This window comes from Acomys russatus, chromosome 3 (assembly GCF_903995435.1).
Source record: "Acomys russatus chromosome 3, mAcoRus1.1, whole genome shotgun sequence".
Taxonomy (NCBI): domain Eukaryota; kingdom Metazoa; phylum Chordata; class Mammalia; order Rodentia; family Muridae; genus Acomys; species Acomys russatus.
The window spans coordinates 24390002-24409612 of record NC_067139.1 but is presented as its reverse complement, the minus strand read 5'-3'; the positions used below and the strand labels follow the sequence as shown (position 1 = coordinate 24409612).

Genomic DNA, 19611 nt, shown 5'->3' with positions numbered 1-19611 from the left:
GTAGCAAAGAATGGGAGACCAGATGCCCTTTTGTTCCTTTCCTTTTCTCTCTTCCTATGTTCTTCTGTTTAGTTTCCACTTTGTAAGTAAATTTCTGCAAATTTACAGCAACCATGAGTTTGTATCCTACTAATTGAAGCTTTCTTAGCTCTGTACATTTTAGAAAATGGATTTTGAACCTCAGCAAACAAACTGAAAAAGTTTAAACAGTTTTCTGTGGTGTGGCAACCGTCCCCAGTCTGTCTGTGAGGTTAGTGGCCTTATCTGTTAAAAATGAGAGGTCGGACATGGACATGCATATTAATAGCTATACAATTGATTTTCTTTCCCACCAAGATGCCACGTCACTGCCCTTCTCTAATTTGTAGTACTAAGATGCTCCACATGGAGGCCAAAGATGAAAGAGTTGTTTACAAGGTTCAGGCTTGATTTAGCCAAAATGCCTTTTTTACAGAGATGTGACGAAAGAAGAAAGACGAAGTTTCTAACTCATTGGCTGGCTGTACTAGGTCCTGTCTGCTCCACTGCCTCCCTCCCAAGCTTCCTCAAGGTCCTGAAGACCCGGTTTTTTTGTTTGTTTGTTTGTTTGTTTTTCCCTTGAGATTTCAGGATCAAAGACTGAATAAGACTAGGTCTCAACAGCTGGACCCACTTACAAATGTACGGGTCCGCTTCTCAGATGCCAGAGTATCTGTCCTCCTCTCTGAGGCTGGTTTGTCTGAGTGATGGAGCATGGAGTGCTTGGGGACCATGACTACACACGACTTTGAATCTGGAGCTCATTCTGTGAGAGACAGTCTTGAGGCTGACGTGCCCAGCTGTCACCTAAGTCATCTGAAATTCCTTCCCAGAACCCGGCTCTGTCTTCATCTCCCATTGCTTGAGGCCGGGGCAGTGTTCCCAGACCTTTCTAGTAGGGGCAGGAGATATGAGCATCCATTCTGAGAAGACAAGCAAGAGCAAGAGTAGGTCACGATGGTGTCATCCAACGTGTTCACCTTAAGGTGCTTAGCAACAATAGTCGCGCTCTGACCTGAGTTTGTATGACAAGAATTAATCAAAAAAAAAAAAAAAAAAAAAAAAACCAAAAAAAAAAAAAAAAACCCAAAAAAACCACCCAGGAAATGTCTTTTAATGTTAATTAGTACTGATATGAAAACATAACGGTTATAGAAAAAACAGCTCTGATGCATACACGTGCGCACGCGCGCACACACACACAAACATACACACACCCTACAGCAGCTCTCATTACAGCCATGAAACTGCTTATGTAATGCTTTGCTTCTAAGCATTTTAGAGGGAAATGGAATTGAGGTGAGTGACCCCCTGAGTCTGAGTCCACAGTCTATTTTGGGACTCTTCTTACCTGAGGAAACACAAGAGGGGTTGTTTCCACCACAGTCTTTGCAAACTGGTTACAGCATGGCTGCGCTTCCTGGCCACTCTCAAGTCTGCAGCCCCATTCCTTGTCGCTGAGGTCCTCATAGATTCTGTAGCTGCAGGTTGGTGATGATGGCTTCAGAGTTAAAAAAAAAAAAAAAAAAAAAAGACCGCTTAATTTTGTCTCTCTTTCAGGAGCACCTGAAGGCACTTGATGATGAAGTCAATGCTTTCTTGGACAACATGTTTGGACCACGAGGTGAGTGAGCTGCTTGGAAACACACAGGGAGGATGCCATTTGCCTATAGGAAAGGATGGTTGTCGCTGGGGCTCTGAGAACAGTGCAGCATCTATCCTATGGACCATAAACTGCCCTATACTAGGTGTGTCCTTCCCAGGATAGCAGAAGCCCCGTTTCTTCTGCCCCACTCTGTCTCCTGGGATGAGGAGCAGATGAAATGTAGGCTTCAGCTATGACACCCGATGGTCTCTGCTCTCTCACCCATCAGCCTCTAGTCACAGCCTGCCTTCCTTCCTCACATGGGTTCAGCTCCTCAGACAGCTTTTGAGTCTTCACATATGCATATTTGTTTTATTTGCTGCTTCCCTATGCCTGCAATTTCTCCCTGCTACGTCTTCCTCTTTCCCATCTGGTCAGTTCCTTCTATTGCAGACACCAGCTGTGGCTGCCTTTCTTTTATGGCTTCCTCTCTGCTGCATCTCATCACTCTAGTCTCCTTTCTCTCTCTCACAGGCTTTCCGGTGGCCGCTTATCTCTTGAGAACCTTGACTCTGTTTGCCTGTATCCATTGTCTTGGTGGGAACAGAGGAGCTGATATTTCTGACTAGATGAAGTCTAGACAGGTGTCTTGCTTCCCTTGCACCTGGTTGTTTGACAAGCCTGTGGGAAATCCTTGGTTCCTCAAGACAGTGTAGACAGGAGGGAAGCCCAAGGTTTTCCTCCTCCTCACAGCTTTGCACAAACGTGGAGATTATTTTGACCTTTCTCCAGTTTCCAATGAGACTCTGAAGCCTGTTCTAAGTGAGTGGTGGCTTAGTTGTTTAATAGAAACTGTGCAGTTTAGAGGGTTCTTCCTTGTTTTCCCTGGGGATCTGTTGAGGGCCAGCTTGTCTGTCTGGGACCTCTGCTTCCCCTGCTTGTGGCTCTGGTGAGGTGGGGGAGGAATCAGCCTGGAGTGCAGGGTGTCGCCTCTCGCTTGTAAAGGATGCCACAGGAGCTGTGGATTCCCGGAACCATGGCTTTCTGTTTGATTCTCTCAGCAGAGAGTTGAGCATTGATCTCTCTGAACTAGGTTCACACTGAACTTTGCTGTCATAAGATTGCTGTAAACAGGGTCAGCTGAGGAAAGGATTGCAGTGGTTTGCTCTGCGTCATAGCAGGGGATTACACAATCTACAGTTTGATCACTCAATTGAGTTACTACAGTCACACCAAGACTCCTAGTCCCTCCTGAAGGTGATGGCCACACCTAGTGACTTCAGTGGCATCCCTAGCCTTTTCTGATCTTGTGCATGCCAGCCATATCGGTACACTGTGGGATATGCCAGACACGGAGAGTAACACTACTCAGTTCCCAAAGAAACAAGAGAACAAACATTTGCTCTCCTGTTTTGGTTGCAGGAGGTCTACTGAGGCGTGCAGGGATAGCAGCATGGCAAACAGATAGAAAGGTCAGCTGCCAGCTGGTGCAGTTTACAGGAGTCTCCTCCTACCCCTGAGGCTGTAAGTTACAGGCGAGGCAAGAGAGGGGACCAGCTCTTCGGTTCTTCTTCATAGAGCACAGGCAGTGTTTGCAGAAGGAAGCCTAGCCCAGTCAGGATGCAGCCAAGACACCAGGCCACAGCATGCATTCCCTAGGGCTGGGTGGCTTTGAAGAAGATGGAAACACATTTTGGCAGTTCTGAAGTCAAGCTCACTTTGTCCCCTCGATGTCTGGTGCTGCTCTCCCCCCAGTCTTGGGTTGCTGGCAGTGCTTCTCTGACTTCAAATAGTGTTCCTTACTTCTCTTGTCCCTATCTTGTAATGACACCGCTAACTGGGGCAGGGGTGGCAGGGCCCACCCACCCTAACCCAGTGTGATGCCATCTTAACATTATTGCAACTGCACGGACTGTTCCCAAGGGGGGCCATGTGCATAGCAGCAGGGGTTGTGAACTTGAGCATGTCTTGGAGGGACACAGTTCAGTGGCAGCACTGTGACACAGGTAGGGAAGCTGACCGCTATGACCTGCCCTGTGTGGCTCAAGTTCTCAAAGGAACCCCAGGGGTGGCCATATTGTTTATCTAGAAGGATTGCTTTTGAGAAATCTGCCAATACATATCAAGGCTTTAGGCAGTGCTCACAAAGGCTTTTACCTCATTAGTATGGCTATAAGTGTATTAAACGGTCAGAGTAGACAGTGTGGGGCACACCAGGGAGGCAGACTGAGGCTGTGGGGGGAAACAGCAAGGTCAGGAAAAGGTGGAACCAGTTTTGTATGCTCTCTGTGTAGGTTACAAACAGCATACAAAATTTGTGGCTCCAGGCCAGGAAACTGAGGAAGAAACGTCATTTGTGCCTGCAGGTCACTTCCAGGGGTTACCTGGTGTGGTATATAGCTTGCTCATGGGCTTTGTGTAGCTACCCCGTCTTCACTGTCTGGAGGAAAGGCTCTTGGCTAACCCTGGCTCTCACCCTGGATTGACACTTGTTGTCCCAGAACAATTCTGTCTGCAGCTTTGTGTCAGGCTGTTCTCAGCCAGCTGCTCCGGAGCTGGGCCGCTTTCTCCTGAGGCCACCAGTGCCACATGCTTCTTGTCCTGGAATGCCCCCCTCTGTAAACTCCCTCCAGTTTACTGCAGTGATCCTAGGCAAATTCTGGGTGTTATGGATTCTGATGCAATGTCAGTGTGTGCCCCCTTCCGCTGATCTTAATGGGAAGGTAAGCTGTGTTGTTAGCACGGATAAATGCAGGTAACGCAAGCGAAATACTCAGTAGCTTCCTTCCGCCTCTGTCATTCAGTATCCACGAAAGCTCTTTGAATGTAAAGATGTGTGTGAGCTTATGTGCACTGTACATGTATAGGAGCCTGCAAGGGTCAGAAGAGGCATCAGATGCTCTGGACCTGGAGTCACCAATGGTTATGAGTAGCCATGTGGGTGCCGGACCCTGAACCAGGCTACTTTGCAAGAGCCCTTAACCTCTGAGCATGTGTCCAGCCCTTAAATATCAGGTTTCCTGTTGCTGTTCCTGATTTTGAGACAGGATCTCACTGTGTAGACCAGGCTGGTCTGGAATTCAGAGCCCTCCCTGCCCCTGCCTCCCAGGTGCTGGGATTAAAGATGTACACACTACTCCCTGCCCGTGGGAAGCGTTTGCATTTATTTTTATTACTTTTGAGTATATGAATGTGTACGCTTGAGTGCAGGCGCCCATGGTCTCCATGCTTCTGAAGCTGGGTAGCGGCTGAATCCTCTCATAAGGCCCAGTGAAATCTTAACTCTGCAGCCTGGCTTAACTCAGCATCGCATTGTCCCACTGTGTGTATATGTGTAAGGTACTCTTATCTGAAGTTTTGGTTTTTTGTTACCCACAGTCTACTATAGTCCCTCAAAAATTTAATGAAAAATTTCAGAAGTGACCATTTGCATGTTTAAACTACATACTGTTTTGAGTGGCATGTTGAACTCCATGTCCTTTCTGGAAGTTGAATCATCCTTTTGTCCAGTGTATCCATGCTCTGTGTACTACCTACCCCTTAGCTCTTCCCTAGCCTTTTGGTTATCAAGACTGTACAGCAGCACAGGGCTTGTATCAAAATAACACCTGTTTACTTAATGATACTAGTGACTTGGTTACTACAAAGAAAAGTTCCCAACTTAATCAGAAAAATTCCAAGGCTGAGTTTGCTGAGGTCTAGGAAACTAGGTGTCTGAATTTGTTCAGGGAGAAGAGACTTGGGCTGGTTTTTTGAGTGCATCTCAAATATCAAGCGCCCAGTAAGGACGGGAGATCATGGTGTTCACTGGGGACCTTGGACAGTCCCCTTTGGAGGAGGGCACCTGTATGTCGTCAGCATTGCTAACTGTGTGGGAGCCTCGCTCCTCGGCTCCTCACCACGAGCATTTCTTTCCAGATTCTCGAGTTCGAGGGTGGTTCCTGTTGGACTCTTACCTCCCGACCTTCCTTCTTACCATCGTGTATCTGCTGTCGATATGGCTGGGTAACAAATACATGAAGAACAGGCCTGCTCTCTCGCTCAGGGGAATCCTCACCTTGTATAACCTCGGCATCACGCTGCTCTCTGCATACATGCTGGTGGAGGTAAGCGTGCGGCTGCACTCTCGCTCGCCTAACTCTCTGAGTTTGAGAACTGGTCCGACTGTGCCAGGTTGCAGTTGGCATGGCACCACTCTGTAAGAACCTGAGAAAGTGGTTCATGCATTGATGCTCTGCCTGTTCAAAGTGTCAGAAGTCTGTTCCTGTGTCCCTTAGCCAAGTTAAAACCAGAATCCTGGTTTAGCTGGAAGGGGCTTGGAAGGCCATGCCTTATTCTTGTCTTCATTGCTGTATGATCCTAAGGTTTAGAAGGGTCACTCTATTTTAAAAGTCAAACTCCACATGCAGGCCATGTACAGAGGTGCAGACATCCCCTTGGAGAACCCTGCCCAGTGTCTGGAATGTGCTGGCAAGCCTGAGCTCACACTACCAGGGCTTGGTTCTTTAGCTGCCTACCATCCTGTAGAGTGCCAAACCACAGGTAGAAGTAATGGCCGCTTTGCCTAATACAACCAGGAGTTTTTGTTATAATACAAAGAGAAATTTAAAAGTATTCAACGTGTTTTAGAAAAAATGAGAAAAGAAACTATCATTTTTAGAAAAATTAGTCTAAATCCATCCATAAAGGCTGTAGATGGCTAGTAATGATGCAAATAGGACTTTTCTACTGTCCATGAAACTTAAAAGACAGTATATTCTTATATTAAAATGAAGGCCTCTCACTGTGACATTATTTCATGTATTACCATTTTAATAATGGCCATTGGCTGTTGCCATAAGTGGCCAAAATGAAGCACTGGTGGGTAGAATTTTGGGTGAGGAAAGCCATGTAAACATAGGCTTTTTTTCTATGTAGCTCTAGCTGTCCTGGACCTCACTGTGTGAACCAGATTGAACTCAGAGATTCATCTACCCCTTGCCTCCCAAATGCTTGGGATAAAGGGTGTGTCAGCATGCCCGGCCAGTCTAGTTTCTTTACTTGGCTGAAAGGAAAGAGACCCCCTCCCCCCATGGTCAGGAGCAAGCCTGGAAGCAGAGTCCCGTCAGGGATTGAGCACACAGCATTGCAGGCTGCATCTGCAAGTAGCTTGGACTAAGCTGGGAGGGAAGCGCTGGAGCCAGTGGACTCTAGTTACTGAGTCCATGTCAGCTTAAGGCTAATCATTTAATTTCCTTCAGTACAAAGGTTAGATTAGATGGCTCTGGTACCCAACCCAGATGGAGGATTATGAATAGCCCAGGAGGCAGCTTCCTGCGGCCTGCTGCTTAATTCTGTACTGGTTAGATAAGAACAGGATTGGTGATAGCCTGAAAAATGTGGCTAAAACAGGACATGTGGAAGGCAAACAGAATATCCCCTGTTCACACTAAAGGGTCACCCCACAGCTGCATTTAGTACAGAAAATACGTCTGCCAGCCTTATCCTTCATGGGTTTCAAATATTTGTATGCAACCTAGCTTTCTTAATCTGAAATGCATACACACACACACACACACACACAAACACGGGCTTATCCTTTACGGTATCCCAGGGCTCCAGCCTGCCACAGGTGGGCATCTGGGGATAGGGAAGGCTGCTGGGGACCTGATGTGACGGAGCATACTAGGAAATCCCAGGTGTTTGTGCTTTCACTGGACTCATTTGTCCTCAGAACATCTGGAGGTGGTTGTGTCAGAACTGTGAAGAGACCAGGGTTCCAAACGTCACTTACTTGGTCATCAGTATCGTTAACAGCAGAAAAAAACTCTAGGCCTCTTCCGGGGAAAACCGTATGTTCTAGAATTTAAAATTATTGCAGGGGGGAGAGCTGCTTTTGTAGACTTTTCAGTGAATTTAATAGATGTGTTTTTCATGTCATATAGAGAACAGGAAAGAATGAGTTAGAAACTGAGTTGTGTCACGTTTGTACCACTCCTTAGCCGTGCAACCCTGAGCACTCATCACGGGTGCTCACTATCTGCGAGAACGGGACTCAGATGACTGGACAACGGGCTTTTAAAAAGAACATCTTTTTATCAGAGAATAACAGGGAGGGGAGGGCCAATCATGGAAATTATTTGATTATCAAGTATTGCTGTGATACTGTTTAGAAAGTTTTTACAAGTTTCTGGTCCCTTTTAATATTTGTAAAATTATAATGTACATTTTACAAAGTCACTGAAACTGAAGGTATTTTAGTGTAGTTTCCTCACACTTGTTTGTACTCAGCGTTATAGAGACAGGCAGCTAAATCTTACTAAAGTGATAGAGCTTCTTACTTTTGGATGATCTGAATGGTCAGAAGTGAAACACATTAAGGAAGGAAGCAGTCCCTAGGCTCTGCCCAGCAGGAGTTAGCCCCTTGTTAATGCTTGAGGGCAAAACTGGGTGGGATTCTGGGATGCTTCTGCTCTAATCTGCGGGGCGGGGGTGGGGGGGGGGGACCGGGACCGTGTTGTTATTCAGTATTGTCACAGTCTTGTATTGATTTCTTTCCCCTTCTTGATGTTTTGGCAGCTCATCCTCTCCAGCTGGGAAGGAGGCTACAACTTGCAGTGTCAGAATCTCGACAGTGCCGGGGAAGGTGATATCCGGGTGAGCCTGACAACCATTTCCATTGAAAAAGAGCAGTCTTGCCCCTCCCCCCCCCCTCCTCGGTAGGAAGCTGGGATTATGCCAAGAGACTTGGCTCTGATGGAAAGACTTAGAGAAACGACCAGGAGATGGGCTGACTGAACCACGCACATCCCTGTAACTGATGCCTCTCCCAGATGCAGAGAGCTGCCGAAATAGATCCCAAACACCCTGGGAACCATCACCACCTGCCTCAGGAACATTTAAGTGAAAACCAGCCACTCACCCACCACCTTTTGTGAGAAAGTGTATTTACTTTCCTTTTAAAAAGAGAAATGGTGGCAGGAGAAACCAGAGGCTAGTTAAACCGCCTGCCTCCTTTGTGGAAATAGCAGGCAAGAGGGGATAAGATGGAGCCACACTGCCCTCAGTGGCCTTGTGCTGTCCTTAATTTTGGAATCATCTTTTTTCCTAAATTGTAAACACAAGTATTAAAAGGAAACAAGGCAATTTTCCTCCCCCAAATGTTAGAGGCAAATGTACCCGCACTCACAGGAAGGTGATAGCCACAGTGGGCAACATCTTTTTTTTTTTTTTCTCTTTTAGTTTTTCAAGACAGGGTTTCTCTGTGTAGCCTTGGCTGTCCTGGACTTATTTTGTAGACCAGGCTGGCCTAGAACTCACAGCGATCCACCTGCCTCTGCCTCCCAAGTGCTGGGATTAAAGGTATGTGCCATCACTGCAACATCTTAACAAGAGTTCAGAATTCCTTGTTGCTATTGCTTATTAATAAAAATGCATTGCTGCTTTCAGCCAGCTGTGGGACACTGAAGATAAAGTACATAATAAACTAACATCATTGGTAGCTATTTCTTGAAAAAAGATTTCTATTTTTCAAGTAGTGAAAACTAAACCCAGTAATTACAGGTGCAAACTGGAAATATAACTAACCTCTGGAAGAGGCCATATTTCATAGCTTTATCTGCAGGAAGGCTTCTTCAGTCTGTGACGGCCCAAGGTACTGAGCTTGACTTTACAGAGTTGGCTGTCTACCAGAAGGGGTGTGGATTCTTAGGGGCATGGCCACTTCCAGGTTGGTGTCAGGAAGTGTATTTAAGATGACTCTAGGACATCCTGTGACCCAGCAAAGAATATGCATGAGTATTGGGGTCATGCATGGCTCCAAGAACTGTCTCTCCAAGACCCCCTCTCACTGGCTATCAAAGACAGCGCAAGCATCAGAAAGACCACTGCCTGGGGTGAGCTGAACCATACCGAGTGCAGGTTTTAACAGGGTGAAAAGAAAGAGACTGCTCACTCTCACCTTTTAAAGCTGATACAGCACCACATCATTGCAGGAAAAATATACAGCAAAGAATTAAACATCTTGTCTTTATATGTGAGTTTCCAAATATCCAAGGAGGGAAAATTCCCCATAGGATCAGAATGTGTAAGTCACAGTAGCATCAGAACATCACTTTGCATCTCCCAGAGACGCAGTGCATCCCTTTGTAAAAACGTTCATTACCTGAGCAAGAGAGCATGCAGCTCTGGCAATGTGAAACATGCTGGTGGATTCACAGCATCGCTGTGCTTTCAGGTAGTTAAGGCAACCTGGGTCTGTAAATGGTTCTGAGAGAAAGAGAGGAGGCAGCTGGGTAACATTCTTGGGAGAAGGTGGCTGCTAAGAGGAGGGTTAGTGAAGGGGGACTAAAATGTGCCAGACTCGAGGCAAGAAGAGTGTTAGACACAGCAGGGTGGGAGATTCAGGGCAGCACAGGCTGACGAGACCACTTTTAGGGCTCATGGAAGCCTTGCAGGCTGCTGGTGGAGGGTAGTGGAGGATTCTGTCCTTTGGTGGGGAATCATGGACAAGTAATGGCTGTTTGGGAAAGACCCCATTCTTTGGTAGAGACAGGTGGATGGGATGGAGTAGGAATAAACGGGAGGGAAAGACAGCATCTCCAAGCCCTGAAGGAAGACAGGTGGGAGGCCGGGTGCCGGGCGCGGCGGGCAGGGCTGCTGCGGCACCCTGTCACCTTTTCCCCCTCTGTGCACCTGCTGTAGGTAGCCAAGGTCTTATGGTGGTACTACTTCTCCAAACTAGTGGAGTTCCTGGACACGATCTTCTTTGTCCTTCGAAAGAAGACGAGCCAGATCACCTTCCTTCACGTCTATCACCACGCCTCCATGTTTAACATCTGGTGGTGTGTTTTGAACTGGATACCTTGTGGGCAAAGTAAGTCATTTTGGTAACTCTTGGGTCCATGGAATGAGTCTCTCAAGAACAGCAGTGCACCGTGTAGGCCACCAGCCTGTGCTGATTAGGAGAGAGAGCAATCCCAAAAGCCGTGTTCTTGTCACCGCAGGAAGCACATTTGCCAGTAGCTGTTTGGTCTCTGGATTCTTATGTTGGCAAGATCAGAGCAGGACCTTAAGTTTAAAAAAAATAATGCTTGTTTGCCATCTACCAATTGTCACGGGCAGAGAGGCACATGGAAGGCAGCCCCGCCCCTCAGGCAGAGAGGCACATGGAAGGCAGCCCCGCCCCTCAGGCAGAGAAGCACATGGAAGGCAGCCCTGCCCCTCAGGCAGAGAGGCACACGGAAGGCAGCCCCGCCCCTCAGGCAGCACCTGCCACAGCTAGCCACCGCCTCACTGTGATACACATTGGACATTTCAGCTCTTATGGAGTCTTGACTTCACATTCTGAAAAATTAAGACATATCTGTGTGACCCACCAAAGCACTAGCTTTCAACTTTAAAATAAGATGAGCCAGGTGCGGTGGCGCACCCTTGTAATCCCAGCACTTGGGAGGCAGAGGCAGGTGGATCTCTGTAAGTTCAAGGCCAGCCTGGTCTACAAAGCAAGTCCAGAATAGCCAAGGCTACACAGAGAAACCCTGTCTTGGGAAAAAAAAAATGAGAGCTACGATAAAAAATGGGTTTTAAGATGTGGTGATGCACACTTACAGGCCTAGCACTTGACAGAGTGGCCTAAGAGGAACATGGCAGCCCCTCTCTCAAAACACATGTTCATGCCTGCCCCCCCTCACATACACACACACACGTTTTATAATAAACTAGTGTGCTCATTAGTATCACACATTTTGCATGAAGCAAAAACTTCGTGAGGTGGTGCTGACCCTGGCCTTGCATGGCATGCTGTGGTCTCTTGTTTTAGTTTGACATTACTTCACTGTAGGCAGCTGATGGCGTCTCCCTACACTGCTTTACAGCTGACAGAGAGTGGGGTGGGGTGCTCTCTTATGACCAAACTAAAGAAAACAATACATTTCATTTCAATCATCATGTCCTCATGAATTTGAAATTATTCTATGAAAAATTAGATAGGACAAAACTTAAGAAAAAATTATTTTAGAGGGCTCACCAAGAGAGCATTTGCTTAGGGTGTACAAGGACACTCACTCCATCCCCAGTACCACACACAAAAAAATCAAATTATGAGTGATGGCTTTAACATTTTTTAAATGGGTATGATAGCACATGCTTGTATTTTTCCTTAGGACTTGGGGTCTTGTATCAATGATAGAAACTTCCAAGAATTTGTGGGGTACAGATACCCCTTGACTTACCAAAGAGTTAAATCTAATACACCCACTGTGAATTGAAAGCACCCCAAGTGAAAACTGCATGTAATGTGCTTAGCCCACTGAGCACCATCATAGCTACAGTCCCGGCTACATATCAGTGGGCTCATCTCCTGGTACAAGCATGGGGTGATTTCCATCATTTCCATCCCCAGGCATCCAGAGAGAAGAGTAGACCACTATTACTAAGGTGGTCAACAGTTAAGGCTCAAATGATTGTTCCTACTGAATGCACATAATTTTGACCCTGTCATTAAGTTGAAAGATCACTAAGGAGGCATTAAGCTGCATGTTATCCCTGCATGTCAAGGTACAAGTGAAAACTCCAGTGCAAGGAATGAACCTGCACAGAAAACAGATGGCCTTTACACTTAGGTGGCAGAGTTACTGTGGAAGTTTAAGTGCTAAGAAAGATTAATGAACGTCAAAGGAACGCCACAAAGAATGTAGCCACAGCTGAGGAGGATTTAAAATTCACAGTGCACTGCACAGAGGCCCTTCTGTGGCTGTATACTGTATACAGTATCTCCAAGATAATTACAAAAACTTCAAGTAGAAAGGAGAACCCAGCTGGGCAAATAAATATCCCTCCTCTTGCATTGCTGGGTGCTCCCAAGGGGTTTGTCTTAGTAGCCATCCAAGCACGCGTCATAGCGCATTCTGCCTAGTATTTGCTGAGAACTCACTCTGTGCATCCGATGTTCCTTTCTGCTCTCCAGTTATCTAGGTTACTAACGCAGGGTGAGAAATTGGGGCTAAAGAATTTAAACTGCCTAAGTAGCAGTCAGCAGTGCTCTTTAGTTCCTACAGCATTTGGGGGCCCCAGCTTTGGGGTGGTCTCAACATGAGAAAATAGCTTACAAAAGCACATAATTGGCCACTCCTCCAGCCACATGGGCTCTGTCGCCACAATTCTGCAACCAGGCTTGAGCTCACCTTTTTCTGCCTCACTGATTAGCTGGTAACCACTGTAGAAACAGTAAGCCCTTTGCAGATATGGAGCAGCTGGTTTGGTTGGCTGAACACCTCTGCCAGTTCACACCTGTCTAGGGTGGGTTACCGAATACCTCTGCCGGTTCACACCTCTGTCTGGGGGTGGGGGTTACTGAACACCTCTGCCAGTTCACACCTCTGTCTGGGGGTAGGGGTTACTGAACACCTCTGCAGGTTCACACCTCTGTCTGGGGGTGGGGGTTACTGAACACCTCTGCCGGTTCACACCTCTGTCTGGGAGGGCTTACTGAAGCCTGGAGGGATAGCAGCACTTGGGGATCTCTTCGTGTGAATGCCGTTGCACGACTGTCTGGACCTGTTAGCACTTTGCAGGCAGGATACAGAGCACATCACATGAGGAGGAAGGGTGAGCACCTCCCTTTCTGGGAGTACTAACTCATGTTCTCCCCTGCCGCAGGCTTCTTTGGACCAACCCTGAACAGCTTTATCCACATTCTCATGTACTCCTACTACGGGCTCTCTGTGTTCCCGTCCATGCACAAGTACCTCTGGTGGAAGAAGTACCTCACACAGGCTCAGCTGGTATGTTGTCCTTCCTTCGCTCTCCATGTGGCTCCCAGGCAGCTCAGGTCTCTCTCTGACGAGGCTGCCTATTTCTATCATGGCCTTGAGGAATCATGCTTCGGCCACTATAGTATCTTTTGTGCATTCAGTTAGCTTCTAATGGAAATTTTCTTGTTTGAAATATATATGACCACCTTCTAAACTAACGTACAACTTAGATAATTTTTTATCAAAAAAATGAACTGCCACTTTTCCATGGGAAAATAGGCATATTTATATACTTACATAATTTCAAATGAGTTTTCTGGGCAGGGTAGTGGGCTGTTGAGGCATTTTTCTTGATTTGTTTCTGCAGAAAGAATATAACAGGTGACGGTAGCCGTGCGTAGACCACTAGCGCCCACCCGCCACAAGGCCTGTTCTCACCTGCAGCCCTCTCTGCCTTCCAGGTGCAGTTCGTGCTCACCATCACGCACACGCTGAGTGCCGTAGTGAAGCCCTGCGGCTTCCCCTTTGGCTGTCTCATCTTCCAGTCTTCCTATATGATGACCCTGGTCATCCTGTTCTTAAACTTCTACATTCAGGTATGCAAGATTTGCTTAGGGGTAATGTAACAAAGCGGCCCCAGCCATGGAGTGTTAAGATAATGCCCTGGAGAGGAGGAAGTGCCTCCTAACCCTTTCCCACAGGCTCCTGCTCACAGTCCAGTTGGCCTTTGCTGAGTGAGAACTTGTTCTCAAAGGCTGCGTTGTGTCCTGTCTACACGTGCATTTGCAGCAGGCCACCAAACCTGACATCTGAAGGCTCAGCAGGTGTAGTGGCACAGAGCCAGGAGGCTTGAAGGGAGGAAGGCTTGGGAACAAAGGTGTGGAATCAGGAATTCAGGAAGCCTCTGTCTGCTGCTCCGAGGTTTGGAGGCAGTGTTTATTTGGGGAAATTCCTTTAAGGCAAACCAGCAAGGAAAGGGCATGCTTGCTCTGTCTTTGTCAAGTGACATTTTCTTTTCAATTAACAATTTAAATGAGAGAGTCCTTCGAGTGGCTGTTGTATAAGAGCCTGTGCAGGCTGTGCTAGCCAAGGTCTCAGGTGGTTGTGGATTTTAAATTGCTGGGCCAAAGAAATGGAAAGGCTGCTTCCAACAAAAAGCAGAACTTATATTCAAACAGTGCTTTTGAAACTCGATATTGACTATATTTCCTTCTCCGGACAATTGCTCTTATGTTTTAGTTTTTGCTCCATGGTGGTTTTATGTCAAGGACAGCTGTGGGGACTGGACCCTGGGGAGCTTTTCAGACTTTGTGCCTCTGAACTGGACTGGCTGGCCTTTGCATCTTGTAACAAATAAGTTTCCTTTGAGGATGTCTAAAGAAAGAACCATCAGTGGAACCAAACCGACCCACCCCTGCACACCAGAGCATGAAAGGAACAGCAGGGACCCACTAGGCCCGCGGTGGTGGTGGGCAGTGGTCACAAAAACTGTCTCCACACACTGGTCAGACTGAGTCTTAGTTGACTTTACATCACTCCAGTCTTGACCCTTGTTAACACCATCATTGCTTTTTAAAATGTAAAAATGCTGTTATCGCAGTGCTGCAGAGGTAGAGGCAGGAAGAGCAAGAGTTTGGAGTGATCCTGGGTTACACAGCAAGCTGGAGACCAGCCTGGCTGCACGAGACCTCGTCTCAAAAAAGTAAATGAGAAGACAGGTCAGGTGTTTCATCAGAATGACAGAGGCAACATGATAGGCACACAGTAGACCCTGCTTGCTGTCGTTGAACTAAAGAGACCGTGCAAAGCCAGAACCAGGAAATGTAGCCAAATTGCAATCTCAAAATAAATAAAACAGCAGCTCCTTTTATCTTGATTTTAAAAAGAAGTTATATTTTTCCAGTGAACAACTAATGTAAGCTGCTTTGATTGCTAAGCAAATTACAATGTAACAGAAAAGTGAAATAGCCTTAGCTGACTCTTGTGTATTAGCCTAGATTTACTTGAACTTTGTAGCCAGAAGCTTAAAAACAAACACTTGTTTTGTTTTTCGAAACAGGGTTTCTCTTAGTAGCTTGCTCTGTAGATCAGGCTGGCCTTAAACCCAGAAGATATCCACCTGCCTCTGCCTCCGTGAGTGCTGGGATTAAAGGTGTACGCTACCACACCTGGCTCAAACATCAATTCCTAGTGGAAGGTCCAGTACCAAGGAAAATTATGTAGTGCTTTAACTGCATGCTGTGTCAGAGGTTAGAGATGAGGCCTTATTAAAACGTCTCCCCTGCTTTTCCTCCTATCTATACTATGACAGACATACCGAAAAAAGCCAGTGAAGAGAGAGATACGAGAGCAACCCGCAGGGAAAGAAGTGAAGAATGGTTTCCCCAAAGCCCACTTTATTGCGGCTAATGGCGTGACGAACAAGAAGGCGCAGTAAAATGAAGTGACGGGGAAACCGCGTAAACACTGCGGCAGCCTAACAGATGAGCTTGTTTTAAAGCAAAGACTGAATTGAAAGTTGTATGTTTTAGCATAAACTAATTCCATTTGAGTTTGTAAATCATTTGTACCCAGAATGTATTATAATATATTGCTATTAGGTCACTCTGCTAACTGAAGCAATGCCGACCTCCACAAACCTCAGAACAGGTGCACCCGCCCCTCTCTCCTGAGCTCTTCGTAATGCCTTATTCACGCAGAAAACCAGGAGACAAGGGCTTTGTTTTTCCTGGCAGGTCTTCAGAGTTAATTTTCTTTAGATTAAATGTGTAAAAATGTTAATTATATTGTGAATGTCAGGGTCTGTTCTAGTCTATGTCAAGCAATAACTGTCAGTGCAGAAGTTGCTCAGCCCACTGTTCCTTAAGGTGTCAGCCCCAGGAAGCACTTAAATGGGATCCTTAACCAGACAGAATCTAGCAGAACCCTCCCTCGCTCGTCGGCTACATTTTTTAACCACCTCTGATACTTAAGTTAAGGGCACAGTAACAGTTCATTCACCTTCAAGGTATAGTTCGAAGATTAGTCGATCCATGAAGGAACAAGCTTCTTGAGTTGGGTGTGGCAGCACACATCTGTGACCCCAGCATTTGGATGTTGAGGCAGCCTGGGGTCCACAGGCACAAGACCCCGTCTCAACCAGGAAAAAACGTATTTTTTGCCAAATTGTAATAACTCAGGGGCTTTGGACAGGAGCTATCTCTGTTTCAATTGACTTCCTTACTCAAGCATTCCTGTCTACCTCTCTTGTCAGCCTGGATTTGTCGCATCACTCTGCCTATCTCAAAGGCCAGTGGCTACATATACCTGCCATGCCTCTTCTGAGCAAAGGCTGGAGTCCAGTTGCAGTTCTCCTTGGCACAGAAATGCAGCTGGACTACTTACAGATCATAGCCAACAGAGCCCCCGGGGCAAAGCAAACCTCACCTGTCAGCTGCTGCCTCGGAGCCTGCTTGTGAATCCTGTCCCAAGTAGTTGCTGTCAATCTTCATAACTTAAATTTAAATGTCAGAAATGAGAAAAGGAAGGTGTTTGGAAAGGCCCCATGGGTGGGAATAAGCCATAATGACAATGCATCTGGCCCAAGCAGTACCCACTCTGCCTGCTCAGAACTGCTCTGCACTGAGAAGCTGGCGCAGAGGTGCTGGACTACCACCATTAAACATGAAAATGCACATTTTCCAAAATTTACATAAAACTAACTTTGATTCTGTTTTCCCTCCACTTTAGCAAATGTGTAGTTGTTGATGGCACTGACGTCCAGCGCGTGGGCACCAGGTAGGCTTTCCTCAAGTGCCAACAGCGGTGCCTGCCCACCCCTGGCTTCCCTTTCTGGGCAAGCTCCCATTTTAACTTTTCACTGTTAAAGAATTGTACTGACTTTTTAAACTCGTAAGTATACCGCCCTTCTCAGTGGTGTGTTCTGGCAAACACCACAGTCCCTGTGTCCTGTGCTGTCCCTTACTGTCATTCCTGCTGAGCAGACTCTGTCTGGAGACCACCTACTCTTCGATGTATTTTCTAAATGATTTTCTCAAGCTGATCTGCTCTCTGGTGCTTTCTCACCACCATCTCTGGTGACTCAGACTCAAGTCACTGGATTATTCTTTCCCAAGAATTCATGTTAAGGGTCAGCTTTGAGTATGTCATTGATCTTCTGTGACAAGACCAAAGAAGCAGACTCCTTGGTGAAACTGAAGGTCAGTTTTAATTTTCAAACATGATCTGTAATCTGTTACTAAAGTGAATTCTGGGTAAAAATTAAGACTCAAGAGGCATCGCTGGTCATTGCACCAGCTTACTCCTGCTTGTCAGTGAGAGATGCCGAAGCCTCTCTGTGCATTGTCCCTTCAGTGCGGGACGTCTTCATGACGCCACATCTGCGTAGCACAGAGGGCGTCATCTTTCTTTGGCAGATCAACAATGGCAGCTCAAAGTACCAGCAGCTTTAAACCTCCCAGAGCAAAGCTCAGAGCAACACTAGGCCTTACACCACACGAGGGCTGACAAACATGCAGAGCCATGACAACTGAGCTGCATAAATGTGCTCTGGTAAATGTTTAACCCATTTATTCTTAGTGTAAATTTTCTAAAATAGAAGTATAAGAAAATTTCTATCTCTATAATCTAATAAGAAACAGTGTGTTTTTCCCAGGTAAATTCCCTTTTATTCATGAGAACAAAAGTACTTGGGTACTATGAAACTTTAATTTCCCCAACTTTTAAAATAAAATGGAATATTTGCTGAATGTAATTAAGCATAGAAAATGTCAACCCATCAAAATTATATTTATACATATTGGTGGATAAGTTCCTGTCTTCCCACATTAGAGAATTATTTTTTTACCAAAATGGGCAGAATAGCATTTTGTACATTAGGACCATTCTACTCTAGTCCTTCCAGGCATTCGTGGGCCCCTTAAGAATGTTAGTGGAGGTCGCTACTTTGGACGCTGAGGAGCTTTGTTTTCCTTTGAAAGTGCTGCATCTGGAGAACACAGTATCATGACTGGGGTGGAAGGGAGGCAGAAGCCATTTTTTTTTTCTTTTAGATAGGAAGCATTCTGTGTGATTGTTGTATAATAAATTGATTTTTATGCTAAAACATGTTGCGATTTTTCTTATTTGGCTCAAAGAAACTAAAATGCGGCCCTGTGTGGTATTCCAAGTAATCTATTATTCAGGAATTGTCTTTACCAATAAAGTGATATTTTACCGATGAATTTTAGGTTCTTATTTCAACAAGCAGTGGGGTGTTAACATAACATTATTATGCTGTATTTATATACCCAGCTAAACCATCTAAGAAGTTGGTCAGTCACAAGGAAAATTTAGTAGCACTCAGATAAGCAGAGGCTGGCACTGTGAGAAACTAATTACTATAGAGTGTAACAGTATAACTGTGCTGTACTACACATACCGTATAGAACAGCAACCGTACCTCACCAGGCTTCACTACACACTGAGGGTACAAACGCCATAAGTTACCAATACCCTGGCCACCTGTGGTGTCTCCCCAGGTGGAGGAAGTGGCTGAAGCAGGCCAATCTTCCGTCCTTCACACAGAGGCTGCATTCTCAACCTTATGGCAAGGTACTAAAGCACACTTCATTAAAAGTTATCAAGAAAAAAACTCAACAATTCAATTAGAATTGCATACATTTATATTAGGGAAAACCTGCACATTAATATGCTGCCTATAACGTAACTCACTAAGTTATAACCAAAACATACTGCTCAACACACAGGCTCTACTGTCCAATCATAAGCTGTCTGACTTTGTGAGTATGCTCAAGTCATGTCGGCTTTGCTTAACTTCTACAAAATAAATTCAAATGCTCCAGTGTACACTCACCCCTCTGCAGACAAACTTCATGGGAGACTTAGGAGTGATCCCAGGAGGAATATTCCTCCTCACCTGAGCATGTGCTTGGGATAGAGGGCTGGAGAATGGAAACATCTGAAGAACAAATGTGTAACACCCTTATATATTCATGCCCAGCTGTTTTCACCCATTCTGTTTTCATATTACTTTCCCTTTAAGGGGCCTTATGGCATAATCTCTAAGCAGCTGCTGAGTTCCCACAAAACTTGAAGGCATGTCTCAAAAGTTTACTTTTAAAATTATATATGAAAAGTAAACCACTTGAAAATTGGAACATCTTGGATTTTTCTATTACTGGACCAAGTTTGACTATGAAGGCTAGTTTCTGTGAACAAATGGATAAGGTGGAAGAAGCTGTGGACCTGCCCTACCCTGCCCTCGCCCACCCTAGC

At 45.9% G+C, this 19611-nt stretch overlaps 1 protein-coding gene across 1 annotated transcript in view; it reads left to right on the top strand.

The window, feature by feature from the left end:
• Elovl2 (ELOVL fatty acid elongase 2) overlaps nt 1-16308 on the top strand; it is a 39752-nt gene extending 23444 nt beyond the window's left edge. The window contains exons 2-8 of the mRNA XM_051170353.1: nt 1579-1642; nt 5522-5709; nt 8162-8239; nt 10286-10457; nt 13241-13365; nt 13797-13931; nt 15647-16308. Coding sequence (XP_051026310.1) covers nt 1579-1642; nt 5522-5709; nt 8162-8239; nt 10286-10457; nt 13241-13365; nt 13797-13931; nt 15647-15772 — 888 coding nt within the window. The 3' untranslated portion in view covers nt 15773-16308. The remainder of the gene's footprint in view (nt 1-1578; nt 1643-5521; nt 5710-8161; nt 8240-10285; nt 10458-13240; nt 13366-13796; nt 13932-15646) is intronic.
• The last annotated feature ends 3303 nt before the right edge of the window (nt 16309-19611 follow it).